The following is a 26,248-nucleotide window of genomic DNA, read 5'->3' as shown; positions in this document are numbered from 1 at the left end:
TGGACTGGGAGGAACTGCAAGGTGCCACTCAAGAGCTGAAAGCCTGCTAAATGGCTACTCACCAAAGGGAGGGGCGGGGCGGAATCTGGAAGAGCCAATCATAAACAAGAAATCCAGTTTTGTAGTGAGGTGGCCGAGTTCTGACTGGGGTGACCACCGAGAGAAGGCGGGGTGGGATTGCAGAAAGACCATCCGAAGCCCGATCTCGGAATTTCTGTTCGCAGCCTCTTAGGCCGGGGACAGGGCTGGAATAGCCCAGGTCGGCCTGGACGGGCCTCGCCTTCCAAGAGTCTGCGCTGATTGGCGGCGGTGGGATCTCGAGGAGCCAATCAGAAGTCAGGACTCTCGGTCCCGGACGAGGGGCGGACCCAGGAGCTGCGAGTCAGGCGAGACCTCCGAGCTAGAGCGGAGGACTGCGGCTACAGTCCCGGGCTGCTGGAGAGCGGGAGTCACCTCAGGACCTCGGGTCGTTGCGGGTGAGCTGGGTGGGGAAAGCAGAGACGAACCCCAGAACCCTCTGGGAGGCTGGCCCAGAGAGCAGGGAGGCTTGCTGCAAGTCGGGCCAGGAGTCATGAGCCTCGGGCTTCTCCCATCCTTGATCCACGTCAGACTCGCTGCGTAGGTGATGCGCAAGTCACCTTCCTCCCTGGATCGCACCTGTAACCCAGAAAGGCTGGGTTGAGATCCCAGAATTGGGGCGAAGGACCCGAGAAGCCATCTGGTCCAACTCTGCCAGACCTGTGCGGAGACCCTGACAGAGGGGAGGTACGGCGCCTGGCACTCACGGCCAGGTGTCTGGTGGGAACAATTTCTAGGGCTCGACAGGACCTCACTAAAGTAATAACGCTCTGAACTTGTGTGTCCTCCTTCTCCCTTATTTTCCTGACTCTTCTGCAGCCCGCTCGCCCACCACTCTTTCCCTCTCACCCAGAAGGAAGACACAGCACCTGTTGTTGTCTTCTGAAAAACTACAGATTCTAGGGCTTCCCTGGTGGCGCAGTGGTTGAGAGTCCGCCTGCCGATGCAGGGGACGCGGGTTTGTGCCTCCGTCAGGGAAGATCACGCATGCCGCGGAGCGGCTGGGCCCGTGAGCCATGGCCGCTGAGCCTGCGCGTCCGGAGCTTGTGCTCCGCAACGAAAAACTACAGATTCTAGTTTCCCTGCCTTTCTGTTTCCTGATTCCCTTCGAGGGTAAACGGCCCCATGAGCCTATTGAGTAAAGGCAACCCTCCTTTCGTTAGTTCCTCTGATATATAATAAGAGTCTGGGCTGGGGGTACAGAGATTTACTGGGTATAATCCTTGCTCTCCAACCTTGGAAGGGCATAGCAGAAAGAATTGCAGGTCAAGAAGGGCAATTTGGAAGACATGCTAAGGTAGAATTTACTAGACTTGGTAACACTTTGAGAGTGAGGGAGGGGAATCAAGAATGACTCCTGTTTATTTTCTGGTATACTTTACACAAAGTGCAGAGTTTAAGGTCCAGCTCCCCTGGTTGTAGGACAAAGGTTTTGAGATTCTGGCATAAGCCCTGGAGTTGGAAAACATTTGCTTCCTGAGTGCTTTCTCAGAAGCCAAGTGAAACACTGTTGGCAGGAAATATAGATCAACTACCTACAGGATTTGAGTTCCCTTCTTTGCCCCCTCCACCCATGCAAAAGACATTAGGTTAAGACAGACATTTCTTAACATATATTTCTCTGTATTTACTTACTTACAGCAGCTGACTTGATCTGTGTCATTAGTTCCATAATTTGGAGTCTTTGTAGACAAAGAAAAAAAGGCAAATTTAAGCTCAAAAAGAAAGAACTTTAGAAAGAGAATGTTAGCACTAGAAGAGATTTTTAGGGATGATCTAGTCCAACTCCCTTTTAGAGGAGATGTGAATAGTCAAAAATTTCAGACGCTAGGTATAAAATATGTTTTATTTCTCCCAGCAGAGCACCTCTTTTCTTCATTAAAAAAAAAAAATTAAAAAAATTAAAAAAAAATTTTGGTAAAATACACTTAACCAGCACAACTTTTTGTTAACACCAGGCTGTCTTTTGATGGCTAGAGCTGCCAACATTGCTTTACATTGCTTTAGAAAACAAGGGCGCTTCATGTAGAGGCTTAACAAACCCCATTCAAGAATGTTACAGAAACATTTTCTAGACTGGAAGGCAGATTGGCCTTCACTAACTGCCTCTAAGCGTCCTTCCAACTTGAAGTATTTATAATTCATATCAAATTCAGAGTTATCCTGACATCTTTAATGCTTTAGGATTTGAAAAATTACTCCAGGATTTCGTCTTGAATTTAAAGCTTTAGTTCATATTACATTCTGAATATGGGCCTTACACCTGTTTATAAATCTCCAGAAGGAATGTTAAAATCCCATGTGAAGTCTTAAGCCCATATACAATGTGACGGGATATATTGGTTCCCAGAAGTTTCAGGTGCAAAGATGGTTTCAAACCCCATTTAGGCTTTGTCACATGTCTTTAGTAAACAAAATCTGAACGACTTAATTTGCTTCTGAAAGCAAATGCACTGGTCAGAAAGCAGGCATGAGAAGCAATTGGCAAGAATGCAATAACTATAACAGGTGGTGGAAACCTACAGTGGCACAAGGGGCTATGCAAGTTTAGAGGCAGGAGGAATCACTTAGGTTAGGAGGATCAGGCAAGGAGGGATGGGGAGGGGACTGGCATTTGGGGTTTATACTCTTATCGCTTGAGTCATCAGGCTATAGTCTTGGGGCTGAGTCAGGGAGGGGGTCATATAGGAGAGCCCTAGTGTACCTCCCTGAATTTTATCCCTTTCCCTTCACTGGAATAAGTTGGACTTTGTCTGTCATAGATCTGAAGTGATTAGACATTAACAGGCATATGCTCTGATTTGGGGAGCTCTGAGAAAGTCCTAAGATCCCACCCCACCATCTGTCCTAGCCAGTCTCTCACAAAGCCTTTTTCTTAAGGTAAAATTTATATTCAGTGAGATTCACAGATCTTACTCTGACCTAAGTTTTAAGCTAAATTTTGACAAATGTTTACACCCATGTAACCAAAGCCTAGTCAAGATACAGAACATTTTCCTCCCAGAAAGTTGTTCCCTCATGCCACCTTCTTGCCAGAAGCAACAGCTGTTCTGATTTCTATCAACAAGAGCTGTTTATGAGATTCTTTTTATATAACATTACATCCCTTGAACAGCAATCTAACTTGCACCCTAAAATGCAACCCATCCCCAAGATGTTATTAATTATTTACAATTTACTATGAAGGAAGGGTTGGAATAAAACTATTTTGGGAAAAGGGGGAGGCGAGATTGCAAAGATCTTAAATATTTGGGTCCTAAAGGATATTCAGAAGCCTTACATTGCCTCCTGTCTCTCTCTCTCTCTCTCTCTCTCTAGATATATATGTATATATATATATATATATATATATATATACACACTCAGGAAATATGCCAAGTATGTGCAGCAGAGGGTGGCATTATCAAGGGGAAGAAAACAGTCTCCCCCATCCTATATATCCAACTCATATTTACTAACTCAATTCAAATCCATCTTCTCAAGAATATCCCTAGGCTGTAGTAATTTCTGTCTCCCCTGAATTTCTACCACAGTTTTTGTAGATATTAATTTCATAGGGCATAAACTCAGAAGCACCTTTACTTTTTATAAGCGACCTTAATTATTTATTTATTTATGGCTGTGTTGGGTCTTCGTTTCTGTGCGAGGGCTTTCTCTAGTTGTGGCAAGCAGGGGCCACTCTTCATCGCGGTGCACGGGCCTCTCACTATCGCGGCCTCTCTTGTTGTGGAGCACAGGCTCCAGACGCGCAGGCTCAGTAGTTGTGGCTCACGGGCCTAGTTGCTCCGCGGCATGTGGGATCTTCCCAGACCAGGGCTCGAACCTGTGTCCCCCGCATTGGCAGGCAGACTCTCAACCACTGCGCCACCAGGGAAGCCTCCTTAATTTTTATTTTAAGCCCCTATTCTGCTTAACAGTAGAAATTTTATTCTTTACAATTTAAGGTAAACTTAGTCACTTCAGTGATAATTCAGTCATTTCAGGTTTATACTCAATTCAGTGTTTTCTTTGGCATTCTATCAGTTTATCACTTACTGCCTTATAACTTGTTTTGAACAGCTTTTATGTTTTTTATTATTTGGGATATCTGTGACCATGAGTTAACTTTTCAGAGCCCTCTAAGTGCATTTCCTGTCTCCCACAGTGCTTCACGTGATGCTTTGCACATCAGCCCACCCTTCAAAGTATGTGCAATAAGCTAGATGATGACCTTTATAATTTAACACAGAAAAGTAAGATCACTGTATTTGAATTTATATTTTAAACCAAAACTGATGGTAATATAGTCCAAAGTACATAATTATGGATTAGGAGTCTAGAGGGCTGAGTTCTCACTGTAACTTTATATATAGCTTTGGGCAAGACACTAACCTCTCAGGACCTAACTTCCCCCTTTAAATAAAGTTCATGGTACTGGGAGGGGTGGAGGAATTGGTGATACCAAGGTGCTTTCCTGGTCTTCATTCTGTCCCTGGAAACATACCTTTTGCTTGAGAGGTGAGTTTAGAAATCATTTATGGTACAAGGATTTTTATTCACTGCTTTTTTATCTCATACACTCATTTGATTTTTTTAACTTTATGAGTGAAAATTCATAATCAAGAGAAATACAGAATCAGTACTGGGAAACATTATTGGTCTGTCTTAAGAAAAATATTTTAAATAAGTATATTCATTATATGTCCCCTTTCTAGTTTATTTGTTTGGGGTTTTTTTCTTTTTCCTTAGAAATAATGTCAAGTGGAGGTGGTCAGCAATCACAGGCTCTTACCAAACCCACTTTCAGTGAGGTACAAGCCTCTGCATTAGTGGAATCGGTATTTGGATTAAAAGTTTCCAAGATCAAGCCACTTCCTAGCTATGATGACCAAAACTTTCATGTATGCATTTTAAGAACCAAAGACACTACAGATGGCCCAAATGAGTATGTCCTCAAAATAAGCAACAGCGAGTCAAGCAAAACTCCAGACCTGATTGAAGTGCAGAGTCACATCATCATATTTCTGAGAGCAGCTGGATTTCCAACGGCCGCCATGTGTCGTACTAAAGGAGACAACTTAACCTCTCTCATATCAGTAGGTACGAGACTACCACTGGTCGTCACCTGTCCATGTGCATTACTGCATTTTGGCTACAAGTAGAAATATGAAGAACAGGTACGTCATTCCAAGTGTAGACAGGGTTACTTTTTCAGCAGTTGGGAGAAGCCACAGCATCACCCAAGTGGAGACTGGGGCTGTGATTCAGAAGTGGTTAGAGCCTGGGTCTGGTGTAACTCTTCTGCCTGGGAAGGATCTGATGGATGAACAACTAAAGGGACATGTGGAAACTAAGGGCACTTTTATTTTTAATCAGGAAAATAATTAAATATTTTTATTCATCAGATCAGCTGTATATTTCAGTGCTGTGATCTTGTAGAAAGAACACAGAATCAGGAATTTTAGATCCCAGCTCTGTAATTACTGTACATGTGACCTTGGGTACACAACTTAAATTCTTAAGGAAACCTCATCTGTGAAACTTGGTTCCTCTCAATTCTAAATGCTAAGCTGTATCTTTCTTTTTTTCTTAAGATGTATCTAATAGAGCTCTCCAAGCAGCAGTTTGTCCCTAAAGAAGCCTGTGATTCTGAAACACTCATTTCTTTATCATTCCTTCCTCGATTTTAAATTAAAAAAAATGTTTTTTAGGCCTTCACTTACCTGAGCAGGTGATTTATGTTTAGAGCTAAGGCCAGCAGACTTGGGGCCACAGTTACGTTAGTATGTAAATGGCTGGTCCCAATGTCCTAATGTCTGTCTGTTGTACCTGCTTGCTTGATCCATTTGGCCCTGCTTCACAGAATCCTGCTGACTTGTCCTAGGTTAGTGTGTTTTTTCTCTTGTTCTGTATTATTCTTTGCTATAGTAATTGGAAAGGCAGAATAGCTTCTACTCTTTTTTTTTTTCAAGAATAATTGACAGGATATATACTTCCATCCATCTAGATAGCGGCTCTGAAATCAAAAGCTACTTGGTGAGGCTGCTGACTTATCTGCCAGGAAGGCCTATAGCTGAGATTCCCATCAGCCCCCAGCTATTATATGAAATTGGAAGAGTAGCTGCCAAGTTGGATAAAACACTGGAGGTAAGATCTGGAGTTTTATTTTGCTTATAAGAATTTTTTATGTGTTGGTTTTGATTTATTTTATTTTAAATACACCTAGGGTCAGACTCTCTTTTTATATGGCGCCTCTTAACATGTGTTACAAAGGAAATAGGGTAGTAGATGCATACATTTTATGACAGTAAAAGATTTCTTTCTGCCCAGGTCTGTACTTCACTAGTCTACTAGCAAGATTACCTACATCTTTAGAAATCCATGGTATTCTTTATGCTGCTCACTGAAAACAGTCTGCATTCACAAATTAAAACCTGAAGTTTTCATCCAGATAAGACATAGCCAGACCTCTATATGAAGCAATAGCTGTGTTACAAATGGATTGAAATGACTTGTGTTAAGGATGTTGTGGTCCTATAGAAATGGTACCTTGTTTGACAAATATTTTTCCAGACCTACCGAAACATCTTCATTTAATCAACAAATGTTCACTAAGTACCTCTTCTATGGCAGGCACTGCGGGAAAGGTAAAGATTCCCCTGTCCTAGAGGAGTGTGTTCCAGGGGGACAGATAGACACTTTCTTGAAAAAGTAAACAACAGTTTGTATGAGTAAAACATTTCCAATTACTCACTAAATCCTAGCCAGTCTACCTCTCAAATGTCTCTACAATCCATCTTCTTCTTTCCATTCCTGCCTCGACTATCCCGCCCTGCATTCAGGTGTTTTTCTCCTTCAATGTATTCTTTATACCAGTTCACAGTTACTTTTTAAAATTACAGATCTGACTATGTCAGTTCTATAGTTAAAACCTTTCGGTGGCCTCTCAGTGACTTCAAAGTAAAGGCCGAGGTCCTCAGCGTTTCTTTCAGACAAGGCACTGTGTGGCCTCATCCCTGCCTCTCCCCTGCTTAGTCTCATTGTCCATGTCTCCGCTTTCATGCTTCTCTTACCACCAGAATAGAACTTCCCGTCATTCCCTGAATGTGCCTTTCTGTTTCATGCATCTGCGCCTTTGCATATGCCGTCTTCTCAACCAGTAATACATTTTCCCCTGCTCTGAAAAATTCCTACTTATCCTTCAACACACAGCTCAGGCACCACCTCCTCTGTGAAATCTTCCCTGGACCCTTCTTTCTCTTCCCAGGCTGTACGAAGAGGATCACTTCCTTCTCTTTGCTTCATTGGAACTTGTACATCTTGTCAACCCATATGATTCTGTGGGTTGACTGGCCTCTCTGCTCTTCCTGGTGTTAATTGGGGTCACTCATGCAGCTATATTCAGCTGGGAGTTCAGCTGCGGTGCTTCAGATCCTCTCCATGTGTCCTCTTCTCTTTACCTGGTGTCTCATCCTCCAGGATGGCCTTGAGCATCCTTACAACACAGCTGCTGTCTTCCAAGAGAGAGTGCCAAGAGGACAAGCCCCAGTGTACAAATGCTTATCAAGCCTCTGCTTGAATCATGCTAGCTCATATTCCATTGGCCAAAGCATGTGACGTGTCTAATCCCAAAGTCAACCGGGAGAAGCTGCACAAGGGCATGCACACCAGGAGGCACGGTTCATAGGGAGTCATCAGGGTAACAGTCTATCATGTATGGTATTGTAATTTTGTTGCTTGTGCTTCCTGTTACATATGCTACATAAGAAGAAATGACCTTCTTAAGAAATTGGTCTACATCTTAATTACTCGTCTTTTATCCTTCATGTCTAGCAGTGTCAAACACATAGTACGTATTCAAGGAGGGCTTCATAAAAAAAAATTTTAACTAAAAAAAAAAAACTTTTGAGCTAGTTCTTAAAAGTTTCAAATCCATCAGTCAGTCAGAGAAAAGGAGGAAGGGTGCTCAGTGAAAGGAAAGAGCATGAAAAAATCATGGCAGTACAATGACTATGTTCTAGAACCTCTGAATAATTCACTGTGGCTGGAGTATAGGGGTTAAACCTGAGAGAGACAGGGGATAAAGTTGGAAACATAGGGTGGAGTCAGATTATAAAATATGTTACCATATATGACACTAAGGAGTCTGGACTTTGTCTTATTTGCTTGCTCAGTAGGGAGACTTGGAGGGTTTTTAAACAGGAAAAAAAATTCTAATTTATAGCCCTCTGAGGGCCAATATGATAGGTAGATTGGCAGAAAGCCAGAATGGAGGCAGGGAATGCATCTAGGAAGCTAATGCAGTAATCAGGAAAAAGCTGATTGAGGGCTTGAACCAAGAAAAGGTTCAAGATATATTTAAGAGACAGAGCCAACCAGGGCTTCCCTGGTGGCGCAGTGTTTGAGAGTCCGCCTGCCGATGCAGGGGACACGGGTTCGTGCCCTGGTCTGGGAGGATCCCACATGCCTCAGAGCGGCTGGGCCTGTGAGCCATGGCCGCTGAGCCTGCACTCCGCAACGGAAGAGGCCACGACAGTGCGAGAGGCCCGCGTACCACAAAAAAAAAAAAAAAAAAAAGAGAGAGAAAGAGCCAACCAAATTTGGTGACTGATTTAATGTTAAGTGTGTGAGAGAGGAAAGGACTGAGCAGGACATGGACTGTAACCTGAGTTTGCTGGGACACAGCTCCATTCTAAAGTAGGCAGGGTTCTCTCTGGTAGCAATCAAGTGGTTGCCTCCACAGCCTAGAACAAAGGACCAGAGGGAGGGGAAAATGTCAGAGATGGGGTCTAGAAAGTGTTGAGATCTGTGGAAGCTAAGGCTTCCTGCCGTACAGGAAAGCAGATCAGCCTCTACGCATTTCACATGTGCTCCATTAGTACCCGGTGGGATCAACCTGCCTGCTCCCACTCCCTGATTCTGTCCACAGTTTTTTTTTCTATCTGGTTGGTGCTTTAGAGAAAAGAGTAAGGTAGAAACTTAAGGAGAGTTAAGTGAGAGATGAGACAGGGCTGAGAACACTTTAACAATAAGCTTTAGGAGATTTTTTAAATTCTCTCTACCTTCAGAGACTTGATATTTATAGTCTTCTGCGAACAAGGGAAAAATTCTTTGGTATTTTATAGTAGAAGTGTATTTCTTGTAGGCAGCATGCACGTGAGTCCTGCTTTTTTATCCAATATGATAATCTGTGACCTCCAGTTGGGATGTTTAGACCATTTACATTTAATATGATTTTTATATGGTTAGGTTTAAGCCTATCATCTTGATATTTGTTTTCTATTTGTCACATCTATTCTTTATTCTCGAATTTGCTTTTTTTTCTGCCTTCTTTTAGTTCGTGTATTTTTTTATTTCATTTAATCCCCTTTGTTGGCTTATAGCTATAACTCTGTTTATTTTAGTCATTACTTTAGGGTTTATAGACTACATCTTTAACATCACAGTCTATCTTCAAGTTATATCATTTCATATATGGTATATGCACCTGACATAGTATACTTCTGTTTCTTCCTTCCTGTCCTTATTCTATTGTTGTCATACCTTTTACTTATACATTGTTATTATTTTTGTTTAAACTTTCAATTATCTTCTAAAGAGATTTAATTAGGAAAAAATGATATATTTGACTATATGGTTACCTTTTCCTGTGCTCTTCATACTTTTTGTAGATCCATATTATTTCCTTCTACCTAAAGGACTTCCTTTAATATTTCTTGCAGTGTGGGGCTGCTGGTAATGAATTTTTTCAGCTTTCTTATGCCTTTGTTTCACCTTCATTTTTTTTTTTTTTTTTTTTTGCGGTACTTTGGCCTCTCACTGTTGTGGCCTCTCCAGTTGCTGAGCAAAGGCTCCAGACACGCAGGCTCAGCGGCCATGGCTCACGGGCCCAGCCGCTCCGCGGCATGTGGGATCTTCCTGGACTGGGGCACGAACCCGTGTCCCCTGCATTGGCAGGCGGACTCTCAACCACTGCACCACCAGGGAAGCCCTCACCTTCATTTTTGAAAGATATTTTCATTGGACATAAACGTCTAGGTTGACTGTCTTTTCCAACATGCTTTAAACACATTGCACTACTTTCTTCTCTTGCATTGTTTCTGATAAGAAATCTGCTGTCAGATGGTTCCTCTAAACGTAATATGTCCTCTGTGTGTGTGTGTGTGTGTGTGTGTGTGTGTGTGTCCTTAAGATTTTCTCTATCTCTACTTTTGAGCACTTTGATCATGATGTGTCTTGGTATAGTTTTGGTCATGTTTCTTGTGCTTGGTGTTCATTGAGCTTCCTTGAGTGGATGCAGTTGAAGCAGTTTGGTGCTTTTGTGTCTTGCTTTCAATACTTGCTGGGTGGGACCAGGGCTGGGTTTAGTCTAGGGACAATTATTTCCCGCTATTAATGCAAGACCCTTCTGAGTTCTCTACCCAATGTCCCATGAACTATGAGTATGATTGGTGGGAACAGGTGCTATTCCTGACCCTGTGTATCCAAGTACTGTTCCCTCTAATCCTTTCAGGTGGTTCTTTCCCCAGCGTTGAGTAGCTTCCTCATAGTCATACACTGATCTGCCAGATTCTCAAAGGGAACATTCTCCAGGTCTCTAGAGTGCTCTCTCTCTCTGTAGCAACCTGTTTTCTGGTCATCTATTCTGAAAACTCTAGCAGCTTTGGTCTTCCTAGAGACTCTGCCTCCTCAACTCAGAGAGTTCCCTGGGCTCTGCCTGGGTCTCCCCTCCCTGCACTTCCACCTCTATCAAGGCCAAAATCTGAAACAAACTCACCTCATTTGTTCTCCATCTCTCAGGGATCCCTGTCCTTCATTGCCTGATGTCTAATAACTTTAAAACTATTGTTTTATATATTTTGTCCAGTGTTGTAACTATTTCAACCAGGAGGATAAACCCTGTTACTCCCTCTTGGCCAGAAACTGAAATATATATTACACTCGAAATATTTAGTATTTATTTACCTTTTTATCCCCAAATAGAAATAACTCTTTTTTGATTAAAAGCCCTTTCAGTGACTCATTAAAGAAAGTCAGATTAACATACAAAAAAAATTAAAGTTAATAGTAATCCCATCACCCCAAAATGAGTCACTAAACTATACATTCTGTGAGTCCGAGACCACACTATCCCATAGTTAGTGCTCAGTAAATGTTTGCCAATTGAAAGACTTTTCTCTATGTTGACAATAATTACCATTTCACCTTGCACTCTATTTGTTTATTCAATAGATATTTACTGAGGGTTTGGTTAGTAAATGTTTAAGCATTTCTGTCGTAATAGTTTTCAGTTAATTTGGGGCAAATCCATTTGTGCACATCCATTAAAAACATCAATTTGTGAACATTAATATAATTTGGATTGAAGTAGCCTCTCCTAATTAAGTGTACAGTTAGGAAATTTTCTTCATATATTACTTTTATTTAGAAAGACCTTTGAATGGATTGGAAGGCTCAGGAAAGTCTCTCTACCATCCTCCGAATCAAATCTACAAAATGAGCTGTTGAGATGAGTGTCTGTTACAGAGGACTTCTTTATTACTGATCTTTCCTTCTACACTACCTGTGGCCTTTATTAATATGCCCGTTGCCATTGAGGTTTCAACTTTTGCTGCTAAATTCTGAAATGGAAAATACAGTTCTCAGGGGGAGATAGCACCACATTATTGCTGACAGTGAGTTCTGCTGTGTAGTTAACCACCTGCCACTCTGCTGTGCAACTTAAGTTGTCTCGCAGGGGACAGGGGAGTCCTAGAGGAAACCAAGAGAAGCATTTCCCACTAGGTATTATAATGCATTTTATCATGCTTTATTCCCATTGTTCATCCCCTCACCTAACCTCCCCCCATGGCTTTGCAGGTGGTAAGTTTTTAATTTCTGTATAAGCACTAGGAACCACGGAGTCTGCACAAGATACCACACAGGTGCAGAATTTTAATCCCAGGGGTGTGGCAGAGGCTGTGACTGCCCTGCTGGGGATGTGGCTGGGCCATTGAAGCTTCCAGTGGCTGGGCAGGCCTGGGGGGCCCAGAGTACAAGGAGCCCAGAGTACAACGCAGTTCTGGTTGTTGCCATAACTGAGCGTTCACAAGTGAAGGGACCAACTGATCTGTACTGGAATTTGGTTGCTGCTTGGTTCACAAATGGGCTGGAGGTCAATCTTAGGAGATTCATTTAAGTATAAGAAAGAAGAAAATATAGGGTGGGCTTATGAGTGTGGTCAGAGCTTCGTAGCAGAGGAAACAAGGTACTTGAGAAATGGGAATTGGTGTGAGAGGTAGAGGGAGGAAGCTGAAAAGGGGTAGGTTTAGATAGGCTAATAAAGGGTAGTGATTAAACTGTCAGAAACTCAGGTTGGTGTGCTGAGGAGCCAAAGGATGGCAAGGCCAGAGAAGTCAGGCACATAAGCTGCAAGATTCACATTCAACAAACATTTATTGAGAACCTATTATGTATGAAATCTTTATTTCAGGTCTTAGTTTATCAACAGATGACTATGAGGTTGGTATTTTTTAAATTTTATTTTATTGAAGTATAGTTGATTTACAATGTGTTAATTTCTGCTGTATAACAAAGTGATTCAGTTATACTTGTGTATATATATTCTTTTTCATATTCTTTTCCATTATGTTTTATTACAGGATATTGAATATAGTTCCCTGTGCTATACAGTGGGAACTTGCTGTTTATCCGTCCTATATTTAATAGTTTGTGTCTGCTAATCCCAAACTCTCAGTCCTTCCCTCCCCCACCTCCCCTTCACCTTGGCAACCACAAGTCTTCCCTCTCTATCTGTGAGTCTGTTAATGTTTTGTAGATAAGTTCACTTCTGTCATATTTTAGATTCCACATGTAAGTAATACTGTATGCTATTTGTCTTTCTCTTTCTGACTTACTTCACTTAGTATGATAATATCTAGGTCCATTCATGTTGCTGCAAATGGCATTATTTCATTCTTTTTATGGCTGAGTAATATTCCATTGTATACATGTATCACATCTTCTTTATCCATTCATCTGTTGATGGACATTTAGGTTGCTTCCTAGGTTGGCTTTAGGTTGCATTTAGGTTGGCTATTGTAAATAGTGCTGCTATGAACACAGGGGTGCATGTACCTTTTCAAATTAGAGTTTTCTCTGGGTATATGACCTGGAGTGGGATTGCTGGATCATATGGCAACTCTTTAGTTTTTTGAGGAGCCTCCATGCTGTTTTCCATAGTGGCTACACCAATTTACATTCCCTGTGAGGTTGGTATTGATACCTGATCTCACTGTTAAGGAAACTAAGATCTGAGATATTAAGTGATAAAACCAGTTGAAACCCAGATCTGTCTGATTCCAAGTCCAGATCCCAAGTATTCTTCCCACTACTCCATACCAGAGTGGGATGCACGGGGTAACAGTGCTACCATTTTAGAAACTGACTCGGAGCCTTCCCTGAATGGACGGTTGCTCTATTGCAAACCCAACAAGAGTGTTATATTTTGCCTTCTTTAAAAATAAAAGTAATATATGCACATGGTAAAAGTATCAGTACTGAAGCAGTACTGAAAGGTGTAAAATGAACCTTTTTTCTCTCTACCATCATTTTCATTATTAGTTCCTTTCCAGTCCTACTCCCCAGAAGTCACAACTCCTAACAGTGTTTTTCAGTGCTTACTGTGTAGAGTATTTTTGTGATCCACAGTGACATTTAACACAGCAGATGGTCAGGAGATTCAAAACCATGTCATGTGAGGAACAACTGAAGGAACTAGAAAGGTTTACTCTACAGAAGAGACTGTGGGGCAGAAGTGCTGTCTTCAGATATCAAGAGGACAGTCATGTGGGGGAGAACTAATCCTGTTCCCGTGGCCCCAGAGGTCACAGTTGGAACCCATTGCATAGACACTATGGGAGAGGCAGCTTTTAGCTCTGCAAAAGAGAGAACACAGAGCCATCTCAATGAGGGTAAAAAGTACCTCCTGCAGGAAGTATTCAAACAGAGGCTACATGACCACTTAGCAAGGACATGATAATAGTAACAGGAGCATCAAGGGGAGGTTTTCAAACTCCGGGTCATGAGAGTGGGTGTTAAAATCAATTTAGAGGAACATTTTTAAAGAAATAGAATAAAGTGAAAAATCTCAGAATACAGCACATGTAAGGTTGTAAGTATTGTTACAGAAACTTTTTTCCCCTAGGTGTGTGTTACCTGTATACCAGGTTGCAATGTAAAACGTATTTCTTACTGCAAGTCATGGTCAAAAAAATTTGAAAGCTACTCCACTGGGTGGACACCAAGACCCCTTCAGGCACTCACTGTGTGAAAGGGGTCTGGACTGGAGTCTGCAGACCCGGGTGCCCCCTCAGCCCCATAGTGGCAACTCATCATCCTTCTCTGAACTTTTCTTCATTTGTGCAATGATGGTCAAAGCCATTTAGAACTTTAGATAGAGTGGTCAACATCTAAAGGCCTTTCCAATTCTAGAATTGTCTATGCTAAGAACATTCATTTATTCAATAGATATTGCTTGAGCAGTGCCTTCTATGTGCCAGGCACTGTTCTAGATGTGGGGATACAGAAGTGAACAAAGCAGGCCCAAAACAAGCTCCTGACCCTCATGGAGCTTACGTTCTAGCAAGGATACCAAGGTAAGTAAGGGAATCATGGTGACTGTTAGACAGCATTTTGTACCAAGTGCTTACAAAGAAAAAATAAGCAGAGAGGAGGGATATGAAATATTGGAGAGAGGGTTGAAATTTTAGATGGAGTGGTCAAGGAACCCTCCTCCAGAAGGTGATTTCTGAGTAAAGACCTGGTGGAAACGAGGGCATTAGCCATACGGATTCCTGGGGTCCCCAGGAGGAAGAAACAGCAAACGTAAAAGGGTGGGAACGTGCCTGGCATGTTCCTTGAACAGCAGGGAGGCCAGTGTCAGTGTGATTAGAAGAGAGTGAAAAAAAGTTGTTGAAGATGAAGTCGGAGAGGGAGCAGGGGGCCCAGCACAGAGTTCTTTAGAGCGGCCTCCATTCCTTTGGTAGGCTGCAGATGGTGACACCTATCTTTGCCCAGTTGTGAGGGTCGGGGAAGATGGGAATGTGTTCTCAAAACTATGAGATCCTCTAGAAATAGGATGTTATTACCACTTTGTGGATGAAGGTAAATGGAGCAAGTCAGTGACCATGAGAGAATGCCAGCTCTTTCCCTAAGGCACACCCAGCCCACCCTTTGGAGGGTGCGGACCTCTCCATAGTGGTTGTGCTGTTAAAAGTCTAAGAGTTTCTTTGCTTTTGATTTAGAAATTCCATCACCCAAAGTTAAGTAGTCTTCATCGGGAGAACTTCATCTGGAATCTGAAAAATGTTCCTCTTTTGGAGAAATACCTGTATGCCTTGGGCCAGAATCGGAATCGAGAGATTGTCGAACAGGTTGTTCAGCTGTTCAAGGATGAAGTAATGACCAAATTAAGTCAGTTTCGAGAATGTGAGTATCCCCCCATTCAAATCAGTATTTTTCTTGATTTTTAAATTGTCAAATTTCAAACCATCAGCAAAGTATGGAGGTACAACTTAGCTTTATCAAATCTTAAAACTTTGTCAGATTTGCTCCTGTTGCTTTTAAAGAATAATACTTTCACTTCCCTTAAAATTGCTACATTTGAAGGCCCCTCTAATCCCTTAAAATTGCTACATTTGAAGCCCCCTCTAAACTTTACATGATTCTACCTCTCCCCTCCCTACTAAATTTGCATATGTTTTAATATTACTACATATGTATATATTCATAAATTACCTACAGTAGTATTTTGCATGCTTTCAAACTTTAGATAAATGGCATCACACTGTATATTATCATTCTACAACTTGCTTTTTTATTCAACATTGTTTTTCAGATTGATCCATTTAATATGTGTAGTTCTAGTTCATTTAGTTGGTTAGCTTTAACTGCTGAATAATATTCCATAGTGTGTGTGTGTGTATGTGTGTGTGTGTTCCATAATTTATTTTAATGTAATTTTTTTGGGTCTATCCTCTTGTTAATGGAATTTTAGTTGGTTCCTTTTTCTTTTTCTGTATAAATGATGCTGCAATGAGCAATCTAGGGCATATCTCCTTATGCACATGCACAACAATTTCTTTAGGGTGTAACAAACCTTCTGACACAGACTGAAGTACTGGTCAAAGGGCAAGGAACTGAGGGGGCATTTCTAGTAAAGCCGAGGATAGGCTTTGAACATCCTTTTTGTCCTCTGCTTTCTGTAATAGTCAGCTCAGGCTGCCATTAAAAAAACACAAATGACTGGGTGGCTTAAACAACAGAAATGTGTTTCTCATAGCTCTGGAGACTAGATGTCTGAGATCAGGGTGCCAGCATGGTCAGGTTCTAGTAAGGACTCTCTTCTCTCTGTGTCCTCCTCATATGGTGGAGAGAGAGCCAGCAAGCTCTCCAGTATCTCTTCTCATGAAGACACTAATCCCATCATGAAGGCCCCACACTCAGGATCTCCCCTAAACCTAATTACTTCCCAAAGGCCTCATCTCCAAATACCATTGCACTGAGGGTTAGGGCTTCAACATAGATTTGCAGGGAACTCGGGGTAGGGGGGTGAGTGGGCACAGTTCAGTCCAATGGCACTTACTTTGTGTAAACACAATGTGGTAAAAAAAAAAAAAAAGGAGTTGATTTTTTTCCCCCTCAAACCTGTTTCTCCCTCCCAGTCATCTTCATTCCGTTAAAATAGTATCCACCATTCGCTTAGTTAATCTGACCAAAAACCTACAAGTCATCAGCTTGACTTTGTTCTTTCTCCCACACTTCACATCCAGTCAAATTCTATCAGTTCTAACTTCAAAGAATACCCTACTTCTAACCCTGTTCCCCACATTTACTACCACCACTTGGTCCAAAATACCATCATTTCTCAAATGGATTATTGCTGTAGCCTCCTAACTGGTCTCCCTGTCCCGTCTCCCTGCAGTATATATTCACTTGTGTCTTACCTTTTTTTTTTTTTCTTAATAGTACTTCTGTAAGATTATCCATGTTGTTGCATGTGGCTATAGCTTATTTTTAAATTTTATTACTGTAGAGTGTGTGATTCATAAATATACCACACGTTAGCTATTCTACTTTTCAAAGATATTTGAGTTCTTTCCAGTTTGGGTCTGTTAAGAACAGTGCTCTGTGAATATTCTTGTGTCTCTTGCTATACATGTTCATGAGTTCTTTGAGTATATGTCTTCATGAGCTCAGGGGTAGGATTGCTGAATCATAGTTCATGTCCTTTTTCAACTTCAGAGATAATGCCAAACAAGGTGGCATTATTAATGCCAAGGTGGTTGTATGACTTTGTACCACTACTAGCAGAGAATAAAATTTATATTCCTCTACAACCTTGGCACTATCAGACTTTAATTTTTGCAAATCTGATGTGTGTGTAATGGTTGCTTATTGTGGTTTTAATATACATTTCCCAATTATTGGCCATTTGGATATATTCTTTTGTGAAGTGCCTATTCAAGTCTTTTGCCTGTTTTTCTATTGGGATTTTTTTCTCATTGATTTTAGAAGTTCAAAATATTTTCTGGATACAAGCCCCTGGTTGGTTATATGTGTTACAGATATTTTGTTCCATTCTGTGGCTTGTCTTTTCACTCTCTTCATGATATGCTTTGATGAATAATCCTTAATTTATTGGTTGAAAATATATCAATCTTTTACCTCATGGTTAGTGTTTTCTGAAAGAAATTTTCCCTACCTGTGGTCATGAGATATTACCCTATATTATCTTCCTAAAGTTTTAGTTTTTTGCTTTCATAATAGGCCTATAATCCATCTGGAATTTATTTTTATATATGGTGTGAATTTTTCTTATGGCTGATAAATTTTCTCACCAACATTTATTGAAAAGCCATGTTTTTCCTTTTGTTTTCCAGTACTACCTCTGTTGTAAATCAAATATGTCTTTGGACTCTATTTTACTCTATTGGTCTATTTGTCAGTCTCTGCACCCATACCACACTGTGTATCAGCTAGGCTAGGTCATGCTGCAGTAACAAATAACCCCCAAATTCTTGTGGACTATAATAACAAAGGTTTATCACTTCCAACTCAAGCTGCAGGTCTATCATGGATTCACTAGGGCTCTGTGTTTTCTCACTTTGGGATTTAGACTGATGGAACTTTCATCAACTGGAATGTTGCTATGGGGAAAGAAAATGTAGTAAATTGTACGCTGGATCTTAAAGCTTCTGCCCTGAAGTGATGTCATTTCTGTTCATATGTAAGTGGCCAAAAAAAGCCGCACGGCCGCATACAACTTTTGGGGAAGCAGGGAATTGCAACCCAGCATGTTCCTAGAAGGAAGATAACTGGAATATTTTTGAGCATACCTAAAGATTACCATAGTATCTTAATTTCTTTAACTTTTTAAGTCTTCATATCTGGTAGAACATGTCCTCCCACCTTCTTGTTCTTCTATAAGAGGGTCTTGAATATTTTTGGTCCTTTACATTTCCATATCAATTTTGGAATCAGCGTGTCATGTTTAAAGACAAATTTTGTTGAGATTTTGGCTAGATTTTGGCTAGAATTGAATCTGTATACACATTTGGAGAAAATGGGTATATATATTTATATTATAAGATTGAGTAAGATAATCCATGAACATTGGTCTACCTCTCCATTGATATAGATCAATAAAAGATATATATGATGAAATTTTTGATTGTCCTTTTACTGTTGACTTCTACTGTAATTGCATTATGGTCAGAGAACGTATTTTGTATCAGTGCTTTCGAGTAGAATTTTCTTCAATGATGGAAATGTTCTGTATTTGTGATGTCTAACACACTAGCTTTTGTGTGGCTACTGAGCACTTGAATGACTGGTGCAACTAAGGAATTGGATTTTTTATTTTATTTAATCTTAATGAATTTAAATGGTAACTTGTGGCAAGTGGCTACTATGTGGGACAGAGCAGCTCTATATGATTTTAGTACTCTGAAATTTGTTAAGACTTACTTTATAATGAAGCATTTGGTAATGTTTAAAAAATGGTCCCTGTGTGCTAAAAAGAATGTATTTAGTAGGTGCTGGGTACAGAGTTATACATATGTCCAGTAGGTCAAATTTGTTAATCATGTTGTTTAAGTTTTCTATACTATTGAGTTATCTTTTTGTCTGCTTGTTCTAATAATTATTAAGAAAAGTATATATAAAATCTCCCAGTCTGATTGTGGATTGTCTATTTTTATTTGTATTTCTGTCAAATTTTGCTTTATATATTTCAAGGCAACATGCATATAAAATTTGAATTGTTGTCTTACTAGGAAATTGTATCTTTTATCAACATAAAGTATCCTTCTTTATCTCTGCCATTGTTTTCTGCCTTAATGTCTACTCCATCTGACATTATATAGCTATCCCGTCATATTTTTGTTCTCTTGATTTTTTCTCTTTTCCATTTTTTCTTTTCCTTTTTGCCCTTCTTTTGAGTGAATTGTTTTTGTGCTTATTATTTTTGTCTTTTTTTTCTCTCTCTCCCACACTTTGAAAATTATATACTCTCTATTCTTTGAATGATTACCTTAGGAATTCTAACATTTGACTTTAACTTATCAAAGTCTGATATTATTCAAGACAATACAAGGACCTTAAAATACTTTCATTCCATTTATCTCTTTCCTGACCCATATGCTGCTGTTTTAGTAAACTTTAATTCTATATTTTTACCACAAAAGACATTATTATTTTTGTTTTAGAGTCTAGTTTATTTAGATTTACTTATATATTCCCTTTTTATCTTCCAGCACCCCAAACCTTCTGTCTGGAGTTATTTTATTCCTGCCTGAAATACAACCTTCTGAATTTCCTTTAATGCAGTTATCTAATGGTGAACTCTCTCTGATTTTGTCTGAAAATGTTTTTTATTTTGTCTTCATCCCTGAGGAGATTTTCACAGCCCATAGAACTTTAGATTTCATGGGTTTAGAATTTTAGAATTCCACTGTCTTCTAGCTTCCATTGCTGCTAAGAGGCCAGCTGTCAGTCTGTTGCTTTTGTCTTTTTCTCCTTTGGGATGCTTTTCAGATGTTTTCTTTAAATATTTTTTTTTCTTGATCTACTCAGGTTTCTCAAATCTGTGTGTGTACATGGTCTTTCACCATTTATGGAGAATTCTTGCCTCTGCACCTTTCTCTCTTTCTTCTCCTTTTGAGACTCCAATTAAGCTCATGTTAGACCTTCTCACTGAATCCTCTGTGTATATTACCTTCTCGCGTGTGCGCATGCACGCGTGTGTGTGTGTGTTAATCTTTTTCTCTGCCCGTGCTGCATTTTCAACAATTTTCTAGTTTATCGATTCTCTCTTTAGCTATGTCTAATCTCTTAAACCCAACCATTGTGTTTTTAACTTTTTCATTGTATTTTTCAGTGTTAGAAGTTCTTCTTGATTATTTTTCTAGAGTAACTGCCTTGTGGCCAGAGAACATACTCTATATCAGCACACAGGGAAATAAGGTATCATGAGCAAGAACAAGAAACTGACTATAGACACTGAACCAAAGACTTCAGTAACTCGAATGATCAGGCACAGAATATAGTCACACAGCAGCCTGGTTTGGCATTTGGTTTTAAGGCTATATTTTTGTCCTTCTGCCTCCTTGGACCTGCAGTAGTCTAAACAGTGGGTTGTAGCAGATTTTGTCATCCTTTTAAGAGTTGGGAAACCCTCATCACTGCCTTCAGCTTCATGTGGTGAGTCTGTTTCCCAACCAGCAGGTAGCATTTTAAGTTCCTTCTCCCAAAGGGGGAAAGCACACTGCTGATCTGGAACACAATAGACAAGCCTGTGGCTTTATTCCTGCTCACTGCACTGCTTGTGCTTGGCATTTCTATTCTGTTTTTAGTGTATAAATCTATCTTGGTTTTGAGGCTGGCTGTATATTTATTGTTTTCTCTTTTTACTTTTATCATTGCTATGTATATTGGGGTTATCAAAGAATGAATTCACTCTGCCAACTGGATCAGAACTCTTTCTTTTCTTTCGTTAATTCTCAAATTCAACAACTTTTGTCATTTTATTCCAAGCATTGAGTAGCTGTATCATTTCTTAATAGGCCATTGGACATGTGAAGAGAAGCAACAAAATGAGAGAGGTTCTTGCATATACAGATTGCATTAGTGAAGTAACATTTCATTGATTCTAAAATGCCATTTGACTGTACAAGATATCCAATTACTTTATGAACCTCTAGGAAGAAAAAATATTGCCAGTGAAACTATGACATGGCATCAATTGTATGATGAACCCCAAAATCAGAAGCATGTAGTTTACAGTAATATTCATTGCTTTTACAGGCCACCAACTGTGCCATATCACTTAACATGAATTACACAATACTAACTCATATAGAAGAAATCATTATATTCTATATTGATTCTATATTCTAAATTATATTTAGAAGCTAATATATTCTATATATATTCTATATTCTAAATTATATTTAGAAGCTAATATTGTGGACTTTATATCACGTACTTATTATAACTGCTTCAGTAGGCGTGGACATCCCCATCTCCTCCTAATCCTCACTCAGAGGTTTATTTATTTATTTAATAAATTTATTTATTTTTGGCTGCGTTGGGTATTCGTTGCTGCACACGGGCTTTCTCTAGTTGCAGCGAGCAGGGGCTACTCATCGTTGCAGTGTGTGGGCTTCTCATTGCGGTGGCTTCTCTTGTTGTGGAGCACGAGCTCTAGGCGTGCAGGCTTCAGTAGTTGTGGCTCGCGAGCTCTAGAGCACAGGCTCAGTAGTTGTGGCACACGGACTTAGTTGCTACGTGGCATGTGGGATCTTCCTGGACCAGGGCTCGAACCTGTGTCCCCTGCATTGGCAGGCGGATTCTTAACCACTGTACCACCAGGGAAGTCCCCTCACTCAGTGGTTTAAATCAGTGCTTCTCAAACTATCCATGGTAAAAGTTTGGGGTTTTCTCCCAACCCACTGCAGCCTGATACATGGCCCTACTATTCAAGATTAGTTCACGGCTCACACCACATATGACTTACCATGCACATTTGACAACACCCAAACTGGCCTATACTGTTAATGAGATAAGGCCCCTGTCATACTCTTTGATGAAAAACCACTATGAAATTATCTAAACAGTCTCAATTTCTGTTTTTATTTGATGCAGACTAATAACAGTTTGTGGGCCAGCACTAGCCACAGGCCCCCCACTTTGAGTGGTACTGTCTTAAAATAACACCACCTATTCCAGTAATCAAAAGACTGGGGACATTCGGAATTACCTTGTCATCAGAAATTTCTTTTAGAAATCCTAGGTTAAAATAAAGGCATATCTGGTTCATTCTAGGACTTTTTGCTTCTTATAATAATATGAATACGCACACACACGTAGGGGTGTGTGTGTGTGTGTATACAGTTCTTTTCCCTTTACTTGGCTCATAGCCAAAATCAGGTGTTCACAATGACTACAGTCTCCATCTTCTGGCTTTGTATTGATCAGAAGCAAAAGCAAAAACAACCACCAAAATTAACTGCTTTTATCCTTTTCAGAGGAAATTATTTTATTTCAAGAAAAAGAGGGATTAGCTCTTTATCTCTGACTGCTTATCAAATTATCTGAATGTCCATACCTGAGGAAGAGAAATGGAAAGAGAATGAACTAGGGTATTGAACAACTGTTTTTACTTGGCTTGATTTTTCTCCTTTCAGGTATCAATCATGGAGATCTTAATGACCATAACATTTTAATAGAGTCCAGCAAGTCAGCCTTTGGAGATGCTGTATATCAAGTGTCTGGGATTCTAGATTTTGATGACATGAGCTATGGCTACTATGTGTTTGAAGTGGCAATCACCATCATGTACATGATGATTGAAAGCAAGACTCCTATACAAGTAGGAGGTCATGTCCTTGCAGGGTTTGAAAGTGTAGTCCCACTGACACCTGTGGAGAGGGGTGCTTTGTTTCTACTTGTTTGCAGTCGTTTTTGTCAGTCACTTGTCTTAGCTGCATACTCTTGCCAGCTATACCCAGAGAACAAAGAGTATCTCATGATTACTGCAAAAACTGGGTGGAAGCACTTACAGCAAATGTTTGACATGGGCCAGAAAGCTGTAGAAGAAATCTGGTTTGAAACTGCCAAGTCCTATGAATCTGGGATCTCCATGTGACCAGATAAAAATGCACACTAACTTGGGTAATTAAAAACCAATAGGACCAAACCTAATTCCATAAAGGGTTTCCCTGCATAATTAAAGATGAATTGATGAAACATTGCAATGCACATGAAACCACTAAGGTCTTCTAGCAATTTCATGACCATTTTTTAAACCTAAGAAAGTACTACATGAACAAGCATGTCTTTCTATGGGTCTCACTTGCCTTGTGTATCAAACATGTAGAGTGATATTCTGAATCGGATAATCTCTCAAGGTCTGCTGCAGCCCTGAGATCAGTGATTTTTTTAAACTTTGAAAGGAATATATATGTATAGACATATTCACATATTTTAAATAAGTGGATGTAACACACAGACCTAGTTAACATATCACCAATTCTATGAAGGCTTCTCCCAACTCTTTGTTGTCCAGAATCCCATTGTACCCTGTCTTCTGTATGGCACATCACTTGGTATCATGGATGATGGCTGTGTAGTCATCTAGCCTAAGAGCTATTTGAGGTCAGAAACTATGTAAAACTTTTTTTGTCTTTCATCCCTTTTTACACCTGGTATAGTGCCTTTCCCATGGTCTTTAAAATATTTACAAAATTAAAGTATCCTAGAAGAAAGGCTGGAGAAAATAAGGCACACATAGTGCCTTAGGAGGAAACACAGATGGTATTCATAAGAGAAAGCTTTAACTTGTTTGAGAGAGCAATTGAAACTGTAACTCCAGAGATAGATGCCAGAACTCACTGGAACTGCAAGTAAGCAAATAACACACCCAGGCAAGGCCACTAACTCCTGAAGTACCGAAATAGTTTTCATATCGATACTAAGAAAGACCCTAAGCAGATATTTTAAAATTCTCTACAATTTATGTTTCTTTTCATAGGAATATGTAATATTGAAGAACATAGCTCACATGTACTACTTGACTTTAATCATACCACTGTATTTCCTTCACTGATTTCTCTTCATGTCCCCCTTAGTATGATATAGTAAATAGCTGTTTACTTCTTGTCATTTTAACCCTCCATTCTCTAGAGATGACTCAAGTCTAGAACCCTGTCCATTCAAACACCTTCTCAGTAGTTATCTCTTTCCATATACATGAGAACACATTGATTCTATATCTCTCCATCTAATGACCTACCTATAGAGCTATCTATACTCCCCAAACTAGGTCTCTCTCTGAATTTTCTTGTATCACTCTTGTATCATTCTTATATTCACCTTTAACTTCTCTGTACCTTAATTTCCTTATCTGTAAAGGTGAAGTAGTACCTATCTTATAGTGCCTGTAGTACCTCATAGAGTTCTTAGAAATTAATGCAAAGTTCTTAGCACAGGGCTTGGCACATAGAAAAGACTTAATAAATACTTACTAAATGAATGAACCAGGTTACCCAAACTCAAAATATTGGAGAAGTTTTCTTTTTGCCTCTCTCATATTCAATCAGTGATCTGATTCTTAGGAATCAGAATTTTAGATCAGTAAATGATGATCAAATCCCTGTCCTTCCTGCCTTACTGTTTAACAATAAATAATAAAAACAAATATTTATTGAGTACTAAGTATTTAAAAGAAAACTCTACTCTCACAACACTTCTGACGCTAAACATGTGGAGTTTTCCTTCGCATTAAGCAATCCTGACACCAACTGTTTGGAGCTAGAGCAGACCCCCAGGTTAAGGGCTCAGTCCCACAAAACTGCCTCCACTTCAGATGCCAGCCTCAAGTCCTAGGTTGTACTTCTGACCAACTGGCTGTAAGTTGGGGGTTCCCATGACCCCCTCCTCAGCTTCTATAATTTGCTAGTACAGCCCAAAGAACTCGGGGAAATGCTTACTTATGTTTATTAGTTTATTTTAGGGGTATAATAATAAATGGACAGAGGAAGAAATACATAAGGTGAGATCCGGAAGGATCCTAAGCACAGAAGCTTCTGTCTCTGTGGAGTTGGGGGTGCACCATGCTCCCGGCATGTAGATCTGCTCACCAAGCCAGAAGCTCTTGAACCTCTTTGGTAGGGCTTTTATGTTGGCTTTGGTTGATCAGATCATTGACCACTGGTTGATCAAATCATCTCCCCTCCCCAGAAGGTGGGGGGTGAAGCTGAAAGTTCCAGCCCTCTAGTCACTTGGTTGGTTCCTCTAATAATCAGCCCCCATCCTCCAAGACTCACTTCATTAGCATAAATTCATGTGTAGCTGAAAGGGCCTTCTTATGAATAAAAAAGAAGCTCCTCTCTCCCCCACCACTCAGGAAATGACAAGAGTTTTAGAAGCTTTGTGCCAGAACCTGGGACAAAGACCAAACATATATTTCATATTATATCACAGGACTTCACATGCATTGTCTCATTTAATCTCCACAAAAAAAACCGTGAGAAAAGTATTGTTATGATTTTTTAATAGATCTTTATTGGAGTATAATTGCTTCACAATACTGTTAGTTTCTGTTGTACACCAAAGTGAATCAACCATATGCATACATGTGTCCCCATATCCCCTCCCTCTTGAGCCTCCCTATCCCACCCCTCTAGGTCATCACAAAGCGCTGAGCTGATCTCCCTGTGCTATGCTGCTGCTTCCCACTAGCTAACTATTTTACATTCGGTAGTGCATATATGGGACTTAAGTAAACTTAAAAGCTTTTGCACAGCAAAGGAAACCATAAACAAGCCAAAAAGACAACCCTCAGAATGGGAGAAAATATTTGCGAGTGAAACAACAGACAAAGGATTAATCTCCAAAATATACAAACAGCTCACGGAGCTCAATATAAAAAAAAAAAAAACAATCCAATTAAAAAATGGGCGGAAGGCCTAAATAGACATTTCACCAAGGAAGACATACAGATGGCCAAGAGGCACATGAAAAGATGCTCAACATCACTAATTATTAGAGAAATGCAAATCAAAACTACAATGAGTTATCACCTCACGCCAGTCAGAATGACCATCATCAAAAAATCTAGAAACAATAAATGCTGGAAAGGGTGTGGTGA

The 26,248-nt window shown here is 40.1% G+C and overlaps 1 protein-coding gene across 1 annotated transcript; it reads left to right on the top strand.

The window, feature by feature from the left end:
- The first annotated feature begins 274 nt into the window (after window positions 1-274).
- HYKK (hydroxylysine kinase) lies at window positions 275-24,787 on the top strand. Its single transcript, XM_060170242.1, has 5 exons — window positions 275-476; window positions 4,807-5,157; window positions 6,065-6,204; window positions 15,342-15,525; window positions 22,785-24,787. Exons 2-5 carry the CDS (start codon window positions 4,812-4,814, stop codon window positions 23,243-23,245), a joined length of 1,131 nt encoding a protein of 376 aa, XP_060026225.1. The 5' UTR covers window positions 275-476; window positions 4,807-4,811; the 3' UTR covers window positions 23,246-24,787.
- Window positions 24,788-26,248: the final 1,461 nt, after the last annotated feature.

The sequence above is a fragment of the Lagenorhynchus albirostris genome, chromosome 1, assembly GCF_949774975.1.
Source record: "Lagenorhynchus albirostris chromosome 1, mLagAlb1.1, whole genome shotgun sequence".
Classification (NCBI taxonomy): Eukaryota; Metazoa; Chordata; class Mammalia; order Artiodactyla; family Delphinidae; genus Lagenorhynchus; species Lagenorhynchus albirostris.
Note: the sequence above shows the minus strand (reverse complement) of the source record. Positions and strands in the feature narration are given on the sequence as shown.